General features: G+C 51.2%; 1 protein-coding gene across 6 annotated transcripts in view; it reads right to left on the reverse strand.

The window, feature by feature from the left end:
- Positions 1 to 4,025: 4,025 nt before the first annotated feature.
- PKNOX2 (PBX/knotted 1 homeobox 2) overlaps positions 4,026 to 18,365 on the reverse strand; it is a 258,304-nt gene continuing 243,964 nt past the window's right edge. For 5 of the 6 annotated variants that reach the window (XM_029208079.1, XM_029208078.1, XM_029208075.1 and 2 more), the window contains 3 exons: positions 8,383 to 8,459; positions 7,243 to 7,421; positions 4,026 to 6,208 (listed from right to left, as the gene is read on the reverse strand). In XM_029208079.1, coding sequence (XP_029063912.1) covers positions 5,982 to 6,208; positions 7,243 to 7,421; positions 8,383 to 8,459 — 483 coding nt within the window. In that variant the 3' untranslated portion in view covers positions 4,026 to 5,981. The remainder of the gene's footprint in view (positions 6,209 to 7,242; positions 7,422 to 8,382; positions 8,460 to 18,365) is intronic. The other variant, XR_003791451.1, reaches the window with a different exon arrangement.

Below are 18,365 nucleotides of genomic sequence, written 5' to 3' on the forward strand. Positions count from 1 at the left end.
GTAATGAGATGAAAAATAAATCAAACACTTGTCTTAAAATGAAAGATGTACTAAGACGCATACACCTGAAGGGCATTGTCCTAAATGGTTTTGGTTTAATGAGATGCGTTTAATTTGCAAAGGGGCTAAATGAGATTGGCCCAGAGAGAGGCTGAGAAATATAAAAGTATAGGGTACACTTGAAAGTGGTATCATAAAATCTGCCTGGTATGTGGGATGGAAATAAGATGCTACCTTAGAAATGTGTGAAGGACTTCCCTGGTGGCACAGCGGTTAAGAATCCGCCTGCCAATGCAGGGGCACGGGTTTGAGCCCTGGTCTGGGAAGATCCCACATGCTGCGGAGCAACTAAGCCCGTGCGCCACAACTACAACTGCTGTGCCTGCGCTCTAGAGCCCGCAAGTCACAACTACTGAGCCCGAGTGCCACAACTACTGAAGCCCGCATGCCTAGAGCCCATGCTCCACAAGAGAAGCCACCGCAATGAGAAGCCTGCACACCACAATGAAGAGTAACCCCCGCTCACCACAACTAGAGAAAGCCCACGCACAGCAACGAAGACCCAGCACAGCCAAAAAGAAAGAAAGGAAGGAAGAAAGGAAGAAAGCAGTGCGTGGAGTATGATGCTATTGGCATTCTTTCTGCCAGTCCTCTGTGACCTTTGGCCTGGGCTGCTCTGCAAAGTTAAATTATCCTCTGTCCCCCAAACGATGCCAGGCACATAGTAGGCACCTGTGGATACTCACTGAATGATTAACTGGCTCAGGGAGTTGTAGTGTATTTAGCAAAAGGAAGTTAAGGGGAGCAGCTATAAAACAAGGAACTTCTAAAAGGCACCTGAAAACTATTTTCTGAGAGCGATGTTTCTCAAAGTCTTTAGCATCTTGATCAGAATCTGGGAAAAATCTAGTCGTGGGACCTAATCGTATATAACAAGCAACCTGGCGGTTTTTATGCCTCAAGGCTCATGATCACCTCTGAGGGCCAGGTAGGCAGGCAACGTATGAGTGAAGGTATCTGGATGTCAGACACAGGTACCTTTGCAATTAAAGGTGGGAGATTCTTCACTTCCACTAATATATTCTCCCGAATTTTTTTCAAAGGCAGAGTCCCCCCCCCCTTTTTTTTTTTTTGCGGTACGCGGGCCTCTCACTGTTGTGGCCTCTCCCGTTGAGGAGCACAGGCTCCGGACGCGCAGGCTCAGCGGCCATGGCTCACGGGCCCAGCCGCTCCGTGGCATGTGGGATCTTCCCGGACCGGGGCAGGAACCTGTGTCCCCTGCATCGGCAGGCGGACTCTCAACCACTGCGCCACCAGGGACGTGCAGAGCGCCCCCCCCAACTTTTTTTTTTAAAGGAACCATTGTTTTATTTTTATAAATTTACTTTTATTTATTTATTTTTGGCTGCATTGGGTCTTCGTTGCTGCGTGCGGGCTTTCTCTAGCTGCGGTGAGCGGGGGCTACTCCTCGTTGCGGTGCACGGGCTTCTCGTTGCGGTGGCTTCTCTTGCGAAGCATGGGCGCACAGGCTCAGTAGTTGTGGCTTGGGGGCTCAGTAGTTGTGGCGCACGGGCCTAGCCACTCTGGCATGTGGGATCTTCCCAGACCAGGGCTCGAATCCGTGTCCCCTGCATTGGCAGGCGGATTCTTAACCATGCGCCACCAGTGATGTGCCACCATCACTCTTGATAGAGCAATGGGTATAAAGCTATATTTTCCTTTTTAAAAAAACCACTCAAATATTGGAGGGAAAGGCAAAAAAGGAAAAGAATAAAAGGAGGAGGAAGCTTAATTAGTCAATGAGCCATCCAAGGAGCGGCCGCCCAATAATAAATGACCCTCAGCCTTCCGGTTGGGGGATCACATGAGTTGCCATTGTCATGACAACCTGGAGGCCACATCATCGGGGGCGGCAGTGACTCGAATACATTCAGCTGTAGCCGGGTGGGAATATAGGTCCCGAGTTGCCTGATTGCCCGATTTTTGAAGAGAAACCAGGAATGTGAATTTTTATGTGCAACCTTCTAACTTAAATGTTGGCCCCCAAATTTTACAAAACAATATATGGTCCAGACAAAACATGACCGTGAGCTGAATTTGACCTGAGTGCCTCCTGTTTACAGCTCTGAATGATCAAGCTTGAGGTCATTGTCCTAGGATGCGATCATAACTCATCCATTATGGGGATGTTAGGAGCTCACTTCAGTCTCAATCTTCCCCTAGAATGTGAATTCTCTGAAGGCAAGAACTATGTCTTTGTTGATCAGTTATATCCTCAGTATCTAGAACTGCCTGGGACAGAGTCGGCGCTCAATTAATACATGAATGAATGAGTTCGTGCCGGCTGCAGTGTGACAGTCACTGCCCTCATCTGGTCACATCCAAGGCAGCAGAGAGGTCCCATGGTCGAGGAAGTTGAGCTCTGGTCATGAACTTCCCTGAGCAGGAATCTCCAATCAGTTCATCCCTGATGGGCTCAGGGCCGGGGCTAAAAGTTAGTCTGAACATTTCCCAGGGCCCTGATACCACAGCTCCATTTTGGGGGTAAAGGAACCTCTCCCCCACCCCCACCCCCGCATTGTCCCATCTCTTACTTCTGCATGGATTGTGGCACATCTTCTCCGTGGGTTGGATAGGATTGGGGTCATGCACAGACAGAGGTTGCTGCCTTCTCAAAACACAACCACCCACATCTCAAATGATTTAGGAAACCACTTTTTAGTTAGAAGCATTGTGTAAAAGATGGTGGAACTTGAGAGAAACACTTAGGAAGGGGTGGGAGAGGCTGGGGTTAGAGCCACTGTAATTTCTGAGAGTAGTGTTTCCTAAAATGTGTTTTGTGTGTAACTAGTATAATTGAATAGACATTACTTGAAAAAAAAAGATAAATACTTTTGGGGAACATGTTAAACAGAGACAGGTTTCTTTCCTGCAGGACTTCTCAGAGGCTTTAATGTACTAATGCACATTATGAAACTCCTCTATCAAATATAATATGCAGTTCATCCTAGACTAATTAGGCTGTGGAATTTTTTTTTTTTTTTTTTTTTTTTGGATAGCATATCTTTTAAGACTGTGTTCCTTGGAAATCACTGCTTTGAAAGCTGTCTTCCTGGCTCTGGAAGGTGAGGTTCTAGGTATCACCGTCCTGTGGCTCTTGAGACTTTTTTCACTGCCCAGAGGTGGCATCTCTGCTGTGTTTGCAGAATCTCCAGGTGTGACTGGGGGCTGGGCTCTGGGAGGGCGGTGACCCAGGGGACCGCTATCCACGCTGCGTGGAGATCCGTTTTGCCTGCCGTTTTCCCCTTTCCCATCTTCAGCCTGGCCAGAGGGTGTCCACGGGTAAGTGTGAACTCTGCAGCCTTTTTGAACGGGAACAAGGAACCCTCCCTCCTGCTTCTAAACCGATACCCCAGTACAGGGCCCAGATAAGGAAACCTCTAGGTTGAAAGTAACATGAAAGACTGCCTCTCACTTAGTTGGGGAGATAGCTGCCTCTAACTTTCTTCCCGCCCTAGGGAATAGAGTGCTGAATTATGCGGTTCAAAGGGCAGGCTACGCTCTGGACACAGCTCCTGGATTCAATGTGGCAGTCAAGACTGCCTCTCCTTCCTGATTCCCGGGACCTTTCACCTGAGGGATAGGGCATGTGAAGGCTGGGGGAGGGGCAGTGGTGGCCCCAGCTTGGATGGAGGTCGGAAAAGCAAGGGGCTTTGAGGGTAGAGTGTGGTGGAAGAGCTCCCCTGCTATGGGGGCAGCCTGCCAGGAGAGGGCAGTGCAGAGCCTCCTCCTGTCTTCCTCCTTCATCTCTTTGTCTTGGAGCAGACACGTCTGCGCTGAGTGTACTGCACTTGGCCGTCGTCCTCCCCAGAGAGGTAAACTGAGGACACCCAGAAAGCCTTCTTCCTTGGTCCTTTCATGGGTATTCAGGTCAACAAGGAGTATGCTGAGGCCTCCAAATTTTCTCTGGTCCAGGGTCCCCCTAACCCCTAATCACAGAAAAAGAGAATCGCGTGCCAGAATTATGGTAGGTAATAAGGTTTACTGAAAACTCGGCCACATTCAGTACTGGTTTGGTGGATACATCAGAAGAGGTTGCATAACATTAATTAGGCAGGTGGAGGGGGCTGGGAGGAGGATGTGTGGGCACATGTGTGCAGGTGTGCCTGTGCTGGGGTGGGATGCCTGTCAAAAGTGATAAGTGGAAGGGTGTGCATGTGAACAAGAAAAATGAACCAGAACAGGAAATGTATTTTATCCCACTTCACGTTGCAAAAGTCTCACGCCAAAAAAGCTAGACTTTCCTCTACCTATGGCATCAAAAGGGAGTAAAAAATGATTGGATCACCCAGATTATAAATAAGGTTATTTGTTTCTCAAAAATCCTTATTAAAACATTAGATATCAGCTCTTTTGGGGGAAGAAATACATTCATTTCAGGGAGACCTCAGGAAAGCCACCATCCTTTTGCTCCTCCTTAGGGGGCCCCGCGGGGGCCCTTGAGTTGAGCCAGGCAGCCGCTCACATCCTGCCACTGATGGAGATGGCCAACGCACAACTGACAAATGAAGCTGCAAGTCCATTAAATTAACTTCAATGGAAAACACACGTGTGATCAGTCCCGTCATTCACAGCCATAGGGGTGGGAGGGAACGGGAGGATGGGGTGCCAACCCCGGGGGACTGGATGTTGGGGTGGGGGTGTGTGTGTTGGGCAGATGGTGGGAAGACCCCTCCTCCTGGTGGAGCCCCAGTTTATCCAGTGCTGTGTAAGTGATGGTGTGTAGAACAGTGAGGCGGGGGGGGGGGGGGGGGGCACCTCCTCCACACTTTGGATATTGATGAGAAGAGGGATGTAGCACCTTCTCCAACCCCTGGCTTCCCACTGGGCTGGATGCTTCTTTCCAATGTTTCTTCTGCCTCCTCTGAAGGACAGAGTGAAGACGAGAGGATGAAGGCTGGTGGAGCCGGCCTGGGAGCAGGGGGACAGCAGTGAGGGACAGGAAGGGTGGACAGATTCCAAGCTAACCTGGCTCCACCCTCTCTGATGGCCCCTGGAGGGGGTGGAACGTCTGGGGAGCTCCATCTGAGGGCTGGAACACCTGGGATAAGACACCGCTGTCCTGTTGTTACAGGAGCTGAGTTCTGTGACCACTGGGGATAGCTGTGGTCCCCAAAGTCACCTTGATACGGCTCCTACCCCAGGTTCTGCCATCTCCTTGGGTCCTGGAGCCAACCCAGGTGAAGGGGCTCCGCTTTACCTCCTATAAATGAGCCCACCAGCTTACCACTGATTTCCAGGAGAGAGAGAAGGCAGCTCCGGTGGCTCCCATCCCTCTCTCCCAAGTCCACGGCTGCCTGTGCCCAGAGACAGGGCCTTGGAGGGCTGAGAGGAGCTCCAGGAGTCCAGGTCCCACCCTGGTCTGCCGGATGTGACGCCTCAGGCCGTTCCCCTCCTCCAGCCATGGATTATATGTTGAGGCTCCCTCCTGCCCTTGAATGTCTCTCAGAGGAGCTAACAGCCCTCTGGAGGTGGAACGCAGACCCCCTTTGTCTCTCCCTTTCCTCCTAACTCTGTTCCCTGGCAAAGGCTCACTCTGTGAACAGCACTGATCCACCTCACGGCGCAGGGCTTGTAAACAACTCAAGTCCTTCAGTGGCGGGGGTTTGGGGGCGTGGGTGCCATCTGTCTTCAGGGATTTGGTGAGTCCAGATCTCACTCCTGCCTTTCTGTCCAGGCTGCTCGACTGGCCCCGCCAAACGGAGTCCTCTGCAGCTCTAGGGAAGTGGGGCCAGGGTGCTGGTGGAAGCTTGGTGGTTGGGAAGGAACAGGTGTTTCCTCTGCATTTCCTCCAGCTACTGATTTTGGGAAGCCAGGGTCCAACTTCCTCGGTGCTGCCTGCCCATGTCTCCTCCCCCCGCAGCCTGAAGCCCTCCTGACGACACTCCTGCTCAGTGATCAGTGCCACCTGGGCTGCCCGGCTACTCCAGGGAGTCACTGTGCTCCAAGCCCAGGTCGCTGACATTCGTTGTCTGCAGCTCGTCGGCCTCGTCCTCCAGCTCCTCTTCCTCTTCCTCTTCCATCTCATCTTCATCCTCTTCTTCTGTCCCATCCAGTGAGTCGTCGTGTGCGGCCATCATAGCCTGCTGCATGGCCATGGTGGCATTGTCTGAGGACAGGGACTGCAGGTTGTCCAGGTTGATGGAACCTATGTGGGAGAAGAAGGCAAGGGTCAGGCCCAGGAAAGCCAGTGGCTTCAGTGGTGAGCTCCTACGCTGGACAGTCCCCTGGCGCGAAGTCTCCTGTCCGTTCCCCTGTCAGCCGCTCCCTGCCCCATCCCAAGCAGCAGTGCTCCTGGGTACCACTTCCTGAGCATCCTCTGTGTAACTATGTCAAACACTGTTGCCTTTCGAAGAATTCTGTAAGTAGGTGTTATCACCCCCATCCTCAAGAGGAAGGAACAGTCTCAGACAGTTGAGTCATTAGCTCAGAATGACACAGTCAGGCATGATATAGCTGGGATTCTCTCCCTGGCTGGTCAAGCTCAAAATCTGTTGATTTCTACTCTACCCCATAAGACTATTGCCCACCACACAGAACTGGTACCCAGTCATATAAATGCACGTATACATGAAGCTAGGCCTGCACACGTGTACACCTCCACTCCACTTCCCACACAGAGCTAGCTTCACATGCTAAGCTATAAAACGTTGTCTGGCTCGTGGCTCATTGAATTATTCATTGTGCACCAGGCGACCGGCAATTAGAAACGTGTATACGAAGGGTGTGATGGAGAAGCTGGGAAAACAATGCTCTTCCTGGCCTCCGTTCACAAGCCAGCTGCCTACTTCGGTATTTATAGATGGCCCTGGCTCTTGGGGAACTGTGCAGACACTGGTGCTGAGGAACTTCAGGTGGGTGTGGGACTGAGGAGGGGGGACTCTGCTGAGGAGCCACTGACTCAGATGACCACCAACTGACTCCCACTCGTCTTTGTGAGATTGCTTTTGGCTTGTTAAAGTATACGCAAAAAAAAAAAAAAATTCCCTTCTTTCAGGCTGACATACATCGTTTGATGGGGATCGGGTAGGGATACCTATTGTGACAGAGCTGACACGGCCACTCAAGCGTGTAGACGATCAGCCCCTGACTCTGTGCACAGCTGCGCCCATAGGAGCTCCAGGAGCCCCTCCCGACCAGCCCCCCGCCCCCGTCTACAGTACCCTCAGCCCCAGCTCTTACCATCGGGGTTTGTCCCCGGGGCACCACCCTGCTGCTGCAGCACCCCTGCAGCAATGGAGTTGGGCCAGAATCTTTGGGTGGGCCGGTGCTGCGACTTGATTTTCTTGGCTTTGGGGGCAGGGTCGGGGTTGCTGGCGTCAAGCATGGGCTGCAGGATGCGCCTCCGGGCGTTGATGAACCTGCCCAGGAGTAAGATGGAGACGGGTAAGTCACCACCAGGGGGTGGGAGCATGTGTGCGCAGGTACGTGTGTCTGTGTGTGGGTGTGTGCACGTGTGTATGCACACGTGAGCTTGTGTCTGTGTGTGCGCACGTGTGCGTGTGTGCGCATGCGTGTGAATGTGTGTGCAGAGAGCGCTAAGCCGCTTCCAGATTCTGAGAAGCTGGTCCTTGTACGGAACAGACCGGGGTCTGGTCTAGGGTGTGGAAGCACAGCTGTGATGAGCCCTGGGCACCGAGGAGCTCGTGACGTCACCAGGGGGCTTGGTGACCACAAACCAGCGTGGGACGAATGCGTGAGAAGGGTCAGGAATCTCTGCTCCAGACCGGTCAGGACTGAACAGAGGAAGGAAGAGCCCCCCAGTCAAAGGCACTAACCTCTGACCTGACCTCTCTCCAGAGGGCCAAGGGTCTGCTCCCATCCAGCCAGAACTTGCCCTCTGAGGTTTCTATGACACCCCAGGCGGCCACAGAGGAGGGGGCACGGGAGCCCTGTGGGGTGAGGACTGCCAGCTCCTCCCTATTCTTCCTGCTCCCAGCCCTGCAGAGTGTTTCAGCCTGAGCTCTTTTTACATGGGTGGTGAGTAGACCAGATGACCACTGGTGGCCTCGGGTCGTGGGAGGCAGCCACCCCTGTGTGTCCGTAGTGCAGGTGGGGCTGGGTTTTCTGCAAGGAGGCAAGAAGCTCCCAGTGATGTTCCTGACACAGTTTCCCAGGAGAGGGCGCTGAGAAGCTGCAGATGAAGCCCTAGGTGTTGATTCCGGATATCTGCTTCCAGCCCACATGCGATGGCTGGCATGGTCGCCAGGTTGAGACTGAGGCCAGGCTGGGCACTCTAGCCTCTTTCCCCTGCTATGCATTCCCCTGCCCAGCAAGTGGCCCCTGGGTCTGAGAGCCTCTGGGCAGGCAATACTAACTCACCAGTTATTCACTTGCAGGAGGGTGAGGTTTGTCTGGGCCGCGATCTGCCTCTTCTCATCCTCCGTGGGGTAGGGGTGCTGAAATGAGAGGTGAAGGGCTAGTGAGGGGTGGGCACGTGGTGGCCTGGTCCCCCTAGAGACCGTGCCCACAACACAGGCAGCATCGCAGGCCAGGTAGCCCCAGGGGTTTGGAAGCCCAAAAAGGGGAAAGTGTAATGTTCCCCAGAAAGAATGGCCAAGGGCTTGGAGGGAGGCTGCTGGGTCCCTGAGGAGGGCTACCTGCCCTGAGCCCAGCCCCCCATGGTGGAGGACCAAGTGGTTTCCCAAGGGTCGGTACAGTTCAATACTGATCGCTTCCAAAGCAGTGTCACATTCTCACTTGGTCCACCCCCAAACAGGCAGGTCAGGCATTATCAATATTAGGATTGACAATGGCCTCAAAAGCCCACAGGACTCTCAGAAGGTGGTAAACGGGGGAACGAATCCATTTAATTTAAACTAACTGACATTTACTGAATATCTACTACGTGTGCAATTCACACAGGCATCCTAGGAGACAGAAGATAAATATAATGGTAACTACGGCTTGTGTAATACTTTGTAGCCTATGAAATGCTTTCATGCACTTAATTTCACTTAATAAAGCATATCGGTAAAACTTGGTAAGAGGCAGGTTAGGTGAAGAAACTGAAGGACTGTCTCCACTGTCCCCCAGATGGCGGCATCAGCTCGGAACTCAGTTCTGACGTTGGTCCGGGCTCCCCGCATCACTTCATGCTTCCACTTTGTGAGACGGAGTCAGTGTCTCTGTGGGGGTGAGTGAGGACGTGGGGCAGGGCCTTCAGTCCTGCACTGATTACACGTTTGTCTCTCTCTCGGATCATGCTTCATGAGGGCAGAGACCAGCTCTTATTAATGTATCCCCAGCACCCGCCACATGTACCTGAAGTACAAACGGCTGCTGAGCAAAAGAAAGCAGAAACAAGGCGGTGGGTGCTGGGGTTTGGGTAACAAGCACCGGAGAAGCTTAGAAGTGGGTGTTGGCCAAAGCGCTGGGGAGGCTGAATAGGTCACATTAAAGACTGGGAAAGTTTGGGGTGACAGAGGGTTAGGGGACCTTCTGGATCCCACCGGGTGGTGAGCCCCATGATGTCTGGGTCTATGTGTCTGTGTGTCTTTTCCAGGCTTCTACATAACACCTGGCACCCAGCAGGCTTGCAATATAGGTGTGATGAGCGTCTGAACAGGTCAGAGCCTTGCCCTGGCAGCTAGGGGAGGTTCGGGAGCTCTCAGGGTAGAGGGCCAAGCTGTCCTCAGGTCAGAATCATCCCCTTACTGAGATAGTGGTGCTTGGGCTTTCCAAAGTCCTGAAGACCGGGGCTCAGATTCTGGCTCTATCATGAAGAGCTGTGAGATCTCAGGCACATCACTTAACCCCACATGATAAAGCCATCTAATGATTAAAAGAAATTATACTTGTAAAGTGCTCAATAAGAGATCGCTCTTCATACTATTGTTGGACAATGTTGGCAAGGTGCTTAAAGCTCTCTAAGGGATGAGCTAGAGATCAACAGCCTCCATAGAACTCTCATTATCAGTGACAAAGGAAAGGAACCTCTTCGGTGTCCTCAATGTCCCTCGACTGAAGCAATTAGGGTCATGTGTTGTTTTAATTCACACCTCTGACCCTGACCACAACACCGGGGCAGCCGGGACTCGTGATCCATATAATATTAAGATTCTAACAAGAAGGAAAGCACGTCGGTGTCATAGGAGCCAATTTCATCTAACTGGGAAGGAGCCCAGGGAGATGGGGAGGAGACTGTAGCCTCCCAGGGGCTCCGTGCATCTGACACCCTCTGGGGAGGGGTGGTGGCCAAGCCCTCCTCCCCTGCCGCGTGGAGCTCCAAGCTCAGCGGCCCTGATAGGAGCCGAGCAGCCTCCCTGTCATCCGTGGCAACCGGTCTGAGAACACAGCAAAAATATAGTAACCTTTCGGCCTTCCTGGGCCCCACTAGGCCCTTCATACCTCCATGCTTTTGCACATGCTGTTCCCTCTGCTGGAAAGCTTTCTCCCACTTTTCCACTGCGTACGTTTCTGAGCTTCTGCAAAGACCTTTCACAGGTCAAGTCCTCTGAGAGGCCTTTCCCCCCAGCTCCCCGGGGCAAAGTTAGTCACTGCTGCACTTGAATAATTGCCTTTAGCCCGCTATATGGTGATAGATATCTCCCCCTATCCTGGGAGCTGCTCTCAGGCAGGGACCCAGTCTTATTAGACATTGCATCTCCAGTGTCCAGACCAGTAACAGGCAGAGTGGATATTCAGTGTTCGTGTATGAAACAGATGAGTGAACCAGCACAAGAAGGAGATGGCTGACTTGTTCCCTGAGCCTTGCCGACTGCGCCGGTTCATCAACCACAAATGCTGGGAAGCTGCTACCTCGGAGGTGCCCGCAAGTGAACGATACCTGGCCATAGAGCTCGCAGCTTAGAGGGAAAGGCTACAGGCAAAGGAAAAAGCCTCTATTAAGAGGTAGTGTGTCTTCAGCACTGCAGTCTGTAAACTGTTTTAGTAAAGAGCTCAGATTCTGGAGGCAAAAAAAAAAAAAAGAAAACGTAGTGTGTAAGTACCCATCAGGTGGTAAGAGAAGTCAGGGGAGCCTTCCCTAGGGAGGAGGGACCTCAACTGGATTTTGAAGAATGGCCAAGCCATCCCAGTAAAGGAGGACCTGGGCCTTCCAGACAGGGGCTTTGCACTGGGACTTAGAGTCAAGTCAGTCAGATGCAAATCTCATCCATCATTAGAAACCTCCATAGAAGGAAATGCTTCAGCGTCACCCAGATAATATTTGCTGCTGTCTCTAAGGAGGCTTCGCGTGCGGGCTGCCATTCTGAGTGGATGTCATCAATCCACAGATTAAGGTGCTCCCAATTAATGGAGAGGGAGGTGAGGCAGGGTCCCTGAAACTGGCTGGTTGTTCTCTTATGGTAGGGATACAAAGCCCTTATCCTCCTGGGGGGCAAGTCCCACCACCCATCGCTCCTGGGACCAGTGTCTCGCGAGGCATGCAGTGGAGGCCATGGGGTGAGTGGCTGCATCTGGCACGGCCTTGGGGACAGGTGTGTCGCCAGAACGTTCCTGGCACCACGTCTGGGTGCTCATGGGAGCAGTCCAGCTTGTCCATGCCTCCAGCTTGTCTACGCCTCACACCAGATGATTCCTGAGGACAGAGTCAAAATAGTCCTGGCCCCTGGACAGCCCTCGATTTGGTCAGTGCTACTTTTAGCACGATCGGAAGGGCTCGAGGCCAGGGACGGGGAGAGGAATCCAGCGAGATGGTGGTGAGCCATCAGGCTGTGGCAGCTGCTCTCTGATCACAATTTGGAGGAGCTCCTCTGGAGTTGGGAGGGAAGGGCACAGACAGCAGCCCTCTAGGAGAGACAGAGAATGGACCAGAAAATTACAGCTCCTTTTCAGGGCCAGCGGGGAGCCTCAGGGGGCTGGGCAGTGCTGCCTGGTGGTTAAGAGCATGGCCTTTGCAAAGGTCGCGTCCTGCACCCACCACTTAGCCAGCCGTGTGACCCTGACGATTTATTGTTTGATGTATGCCATCCTCAGTTTCCTGGGCTTAAAAGAGAAATAAGAAGATGGTGACTGCTCCCTGGACTTCGGGGGTGATGGAATGAATGATGCAGGCAAAGCACGTGTGCTGCACTGACTCACTCTGTACCACATGGTGAAGCCTCCCAGACACGGTATCGTTGAATATTTAGTCTCTGGGGAAGGGAACTGCAGGATTTATACTGAGTAGGCGTTTCACGACACCACAGTTGGCATCGGGAAGCTCCTCTGACGTCTGACCAAACTCTTTCCCTGACACCTCCCTTTTGGCCCTGGAACTCAAGTCTCTTCTGGGCTAAACTGGAGCTGAAGGCATCTCTCAGTTTGAACTATGGGTTCCCCCTAGGGCCCCGGGTCTGAAAGCAGCTCAGCCAGGCTGGCCCATGGGCCCCTGGCCACGTCTTCCACTCAAAGCCCACCCAAGATGGTGCACCCACCTCCTAGCCCAGGAAGACCCGCAGGAGGCCAGCCACGTCCCTGAGGGACACAGCGCGTGGGAAGCAGCAGCCTGCAGGTGTGAGTCGGAGCTGCCGCTGGAGCAGGGGCCCGCTGGAGCAGGGGCCCGCTGGAGCTGGCTTTCCCACTTTCCTGCACTGGGGTCAACCACACCCTCCTTCCCTTCTCGCTCCTGACCAACTGTGGGCACGTGATCTGCTGCGGCCACAGCTTGACAGCGTGGCCGCTGCTCTAGAAGGGCCAGAGACCAGCCGGAGGGAGGCAGCCAGGATGGTGAGGGGTCCTGAAACAACCACATTTCATCACATCAAAAATGCGAGGCACACCCTGACTTCCAAGATGCTAGAGCAGTTTGGGGTGGAGAGGGGCACACAAGTCACCCAAGGACCCTCCCTTTCCTGCTGTAGCTGCCCTTGCTTATATGTCCCACTCTTCCATTTCTCTCTCTTTTCGACTCCCCTCCCCACTTACAGCTGTGCACACACAGAAAAGCACAAAGAACTGAAATGCATAGCTTGGTGTAGTATCACAAACACCCATGTGACCACCCGCCAGGTCAAAAACTAGAATTCTACCAGCACCCCAGCAGCCCCTTTTCTGCCCCCTCCCAATCACATACCTCCAAAGATATCCTCCCCAAAGATCACCTGATGTTTATGGTAATTACTTTTTTTGCTTTTCCTTATAGTTTTACTATCTATGTTACATCCCTAACCATTATGGTTTAGTTTTGCCTGGTTTGGGACTCTATATAAATGGAATCATATAGCATGTAGTATTTCACTCCACAGTATGGTGTGAGATCCACTTATGGCTGTTCTATGTAACAATCACATTCATGTTCACTGCCGTATAGTTTCTCATTGTAAAAATCTACTGCCCTCTCGTTCTTCACCCTCCTGCAATTACAAAACCACTCTCCCTCCCTCTGGCTTCTTCAATCCATCCTTCTCATGGCAGCAAGATTGGTCCTTCTTAACCTGCTCCCAACCCCTTAGGTCCCCCCCATGAGCTCTGAGCCCTCACCCTACCCAGGATTCCACACACTACAAGGATGATCTGTTGTTTTTCACCCCAACCAGACAGGCTGCAATGTTTGAGAAAAGGGCCCACACCTGTCTTTTCATCCCCACCTCATTGGTGCCGAGGAAAACGCCTGGCCCATGCCGAGCGTTCAGTATGTCTTCGTTGAATGATCATAGGACCCTAGGGGGTAACTGGTACTTGTCACCATTCCCTTTGTGTGTGTTTGTGGGTGTGAAGATGGGTAGGAGAGGGTGGGGGAATTCTAGCTTGTATCAGGCTGCCTACGTATTAACGGTGCTATTCCCACAACTGATGGTTTCAAGCATATTTGTGGGGGAAGGGGGACGGGGAGGGGGTACCTTCTACACATGAGAAAACTGAGCCCAGAGGCATTAAACACTGGCCTCAGGTTATATGGGGGGTACATGGCAGAGCTGGGACCCACACCCCCGTGTCTTTAACCACATCCATTCCACCTCTGTCAGCTACTGCGCTTTTTAACGTATTGTTGATATTCACCATAGGTAGGTATTATTATCTCCATTTTATGAAGAGGAAATTGACATCAGAGAAGTTAATTGACCCGCTCAAGGTCATATAGTCAGTAAAAAATGGAGCAGGGCTCAATCTCAGGTCTGTCTGCCTCCAAAGCCTTGTCCCTTCTACTGTACCAGGCTGCCCTAAAGGAACTAATCTTTTCTACAGACCCAACATCCCCAGCCTTGAGCCATTCATCATGTGACACGTTTCCTGTCGGAGTCATCTGAACAGACATTTCCCCATCCTGGCTGCCCTTCTCTGGACACGGCTCGTCGAAGGACCTTTTGATATCTGATGCTCAGTCCTGGACACACTATGCTGGATGTGTCTGACCAGCAAGGTGGGCAAGCCCCCTCACCTCTATCGAGTCATCTATTCCCCAGCCCCTTGCGTGTGTGTTTGTGTAACAGCACTGGATTACATCACGGGTTGACCGCTCGTAGTATGTGTATGATTTATTCCCCCAATTAATTTATCAGCCCTTTGAGTGCCGAAATCATGTCTCCTACCTGAAGCTTAGGTTTTAGTGGACAGTTTAGTTAAAGATCTGTGTTCTGGTGGAGAGAAGCCCCCCTGGATTCAGGAAGAACAAACAAGAGATCTTCCTCTACTTTCAGGGAACAGAACTAGACCTGGGTAAACGCTGAGACTGGAGAGGACAGACTTTGTCAGCTTCTCCCTTTTTGGTGCCTTGTTGACTCTTCCCAGCACCCCTCTCACAAATCCCCGGGTCTTCGTGTTATCCTACAGTCAGCTTCCTGAACTGGAGGCCTCTGGCCTCTAGGGCTTCACGGTCAAATGCCCTGCAACTATGTTCATGATGATGGAGATAAAGCTTTCATCAGATTCTCAAAAGGGTCAAGGACCTAGAAGAGGTTGAAAACAATTGCTAGGAACCTTTCCTCTGGCACCCCAGTCTGGCTTACCTCCTCAAAATGCTGTGTTTAAAAATGTTCTAATCTTCATCTTCTACCAATAATAGGCACTGGCACTCTTCCCATGAAAGTGATCTTAGCTGAGTGGGTGTAGAAAACCAAGCTTTTGGATGAATTCATACCTAAGCTGTGAAGGAGTGATGGCCTCAGGGCCTCGCTGTAGGTATTTTGACAAGGATTGGATCATTTTAAGTGGGTCTCTGATGAGTGAGATTTCAGATAAGGGGATGAAGTTAACGGAAAAAGTAGCAGACAAAATATTCTGGAACAAGAATGGTTCAGCCTCCCTAGGCCATTTTCTTGCTTTTCAAGATTTCCTACTTTCCTCCACGGATTCCCTAGAAGCGTCAATGTTTCTCTCAGCGTTTTCCAAGGCAGGGCAGATGGTGGGGATTCCTGGAGGGAGACGGGGGGGGTATTTGTAGCAGCAGCTGTGTCTGTATCAGGACAAAGTACCTTCACATCCATCATCTTATTCTAGCTGGGTATCGTGATTCCCATTATACAGCAGAGGAAACTGAGGCTTCATGAGGTTAAGCAATTCACCGCAGGTCTGCTGGCTACGTAGAGGGGGCAGTGAGACTCAAATCTAGATCCTGCCTCCGAGTACCATACCCTTTCCATAGACTGTCTCTCTCTGTTGTAAGAGCCACCACTGTTCTAAGTCAGCTGTCGATGAAGCCCGTACATGGGCCTCTGACAGGGATGGATGCATGCTTCCTTCAGAGCTTAATACAATGCTAGGCACAGGGAAGGGGCAAGAATGTTTGCTGAGTGACTGAAAGCAACACCAAGGCGCAGAGGCAACCAACCGGATCTCACCTCCACAAGCCTTCCTTGGCTGGGAGCCCTTGTGCAGGGCACACACTGTACCCGGGTGTGCGACAACCCTGTTTCTTCCAGCAGGGATGAGCCCAGCATGTGAGGCTCTAGCCCTGTGGGTGAGGATAGCTGGCAATCTGACAAAGAATCTCAAAGATAAGGACGGGCTCAGGATTGTGGGGTGTACACGAATGTGTGTAGCAGTATCACTCAAGGCCCCAAAATTGAAACAACCCAAATGTCCATAAACGGATGAACAGATAAACAAAATGTGGTCTATCTACACAATGGGATACTGTTCAGTCATACACAGGAACGAAGCACTGCTATATGGTACAATATGGATGAGCCCTGAACACATCACGCTAAATGAAAGAAGTCAGTCACGAAAGACTCCATGTCGTACGATTTCATTCATGTGAATTATCCAAAACAGGCAAACCCATCTAGACAGAAAGTAGATCGCTGGCTTCTAGAGGCAGGGGAGTGACGGCTAATGGGTACAGGGTTTCTTTCCAGGGTGATGAAATAGTCTGGAATGAGATAGTGGTAATGATCACAGAGCTTTGTAAATATACTTGAAACCTCTGAATTGTACAGTTAAAAAGAGTGAATTTTATGGCATGTGAGTTATATTTCAATACCAAAAGAATCAAACAGAGAAGGCCCCTGGTGTTTTTGTGCACTCAGCTTTTGTGACTATAGCCGAGTTTATACGAGGGCCCTGGAGCAAGGTCCTCAGCTCTGTGGGGCAGGGGTGAGATGGCTGCAAGCAGAGTGCAACTGTGACCCTGGCTGGATGCGTGCCGGGCTTGTGGATGTGATGGATACGGAAGGAAGAGGAGGGATGAGATAGTAAGACAGCCTCACTGTATCTAAAACTAGGGCCCGGCTATCAAAATCCTGCAGCTGTCCCAGGACGGGGCTCTGGGCCTCAGCTGAGGGTCGGGGTCCCCCTTTGCTTTACCTAGACTTTGCATGGGAACTGAGAGATGCTGTGGTTTCTTGCGTCAATGCAGAGGCAGTAAAAGCCTAGTGGGTGAGACATTAGAGGCTCAAGCCACACAGACCTGGGTTCAAATCCTGCGGGACCTTGGGGAATGTGTTACCTTCATGGAGCCTAGTTTTGTTATTGGTAAAATGAGGATCATTTCACCCGCCGGCTGGGCAGGTGAAACGAGATGATGCAGGAAGATGCTTGGCCCGCACCCCGGCGCACAGAAGTAGCTAAGGGAGGAGGGGCTCCTCTGATGGTGGCAGGGCCGCTGGGGCTTGGTTTCTTCTCTAGGCTCCCCCCACCCTCAGAAAATACTCTGTAAACTTGCTCCTGTGCTTGGGTAACAGCAGCACAGAGAACAGGCACATTTTTGACGGAAATAGGCAGAATCGCCCAGGCAGGACAGGGGGAGGCTGGGATCTGGACAAGAGGAGATGAGGGCAGAAGTGGGGGCTGAGCTGCGCCCCCCCCTCTCTCCTCCACCGAGAGGACCCTCTGCCAGGGTTTCTCACCCTATCTGGATTTGTAATGGAATGACTGCTTCCAGCAGGAGTTTAGCTGCTTTCAGCCAAAATGCAGTAGCAAGAAAATCTCACTGGATTCTTCAGGGACCCAGAAGCAAGGAACTGATGGATGAAACCATTCCAGTCTCACCGCAGCCTAACAGCAAAAAGGCTCCGGGGTTTAGCCTCCACCTCAGGAGCACGCTGTCATCTGAATACATTTCTATAGCTGCTAGTGCCCCAGAACAGTGGAAATGACAAGGGGCCTCTGACACAGGGCAAAAGGAATCAAAGAATACTAACTTCTGCCTGAGGGAAAGAAGAAAACAGGAAAACCAGCATCTACAACAGAAGTTCTAATAACCGATCTCTATTAAACAAGTCTACAGATTATACCACGCTCTCCTGCTGTCAACCGTTAGAACTGCCGTCCACAGTATCCTGACGGCTCGAGATGAACAGATTACTCTGTAGAATGTTCATTAGCCAATTTATGTGCTTGTCAGAAAGTCAGCAGTGTTTGTGTTGACTAGTTTATGCCCGTTATACGTGTTACTGTAATCATGTAATTTTATTCTGTAAACCAATAAAATATGAGTGCAAAAAGCAAGAGTTGTTGCTAAGAAAACTAAGCGGAGTGCTTTGGAAAGACTCCAGACTCAAATTTGCTTAAAAATTTGCTTACAGGTGAGACAAGTATAAGAGACTGGGATACACAATAAAAGTCTAGAAATATCCTGCAGACAGATTACTTCCCCAAAGCCAAAGTTCTTATTCCATTTTAAATAAAGATGAAATGTATAGATTTTATAGGAGAAGTTTGTGCAAGTAAAATGACAAACTTTAATCAGAAAATGACCTTGTCCTTATAGCAAAACATTAGCAAACAAATATATTATGTATGTCTTTTAAATCAAAATAAAATGTATCTTACATGTACCCCTATGTTCATAGCAGCACTAGTCACAATAGCCAAGACACAGACACAACCTAAACGTCCATCGGCAGAGTAATGGATAAAGAAGATGTGGTACACACACACACACACACACACACACACACACACACACACACACACACACA

This window comes from Monodon monoceros, unplaced genomic scaffold (genome assembly GCF_005190385.1).
Source record: "Monodon monoceros isolate NGI ecotype Baffin Bay Population unplaced genomic scaffold, NGI_Narwhal_1 Super_Scaffold_7, whole genome shotgun sequence".
Taxonomy (NCBI): domain Eukaryota; kingdom Metazoa; phylum Chordata; class Mammalia; order Artiodactyla; family Monodontidae; genus Monodon; species Monodon monoceros.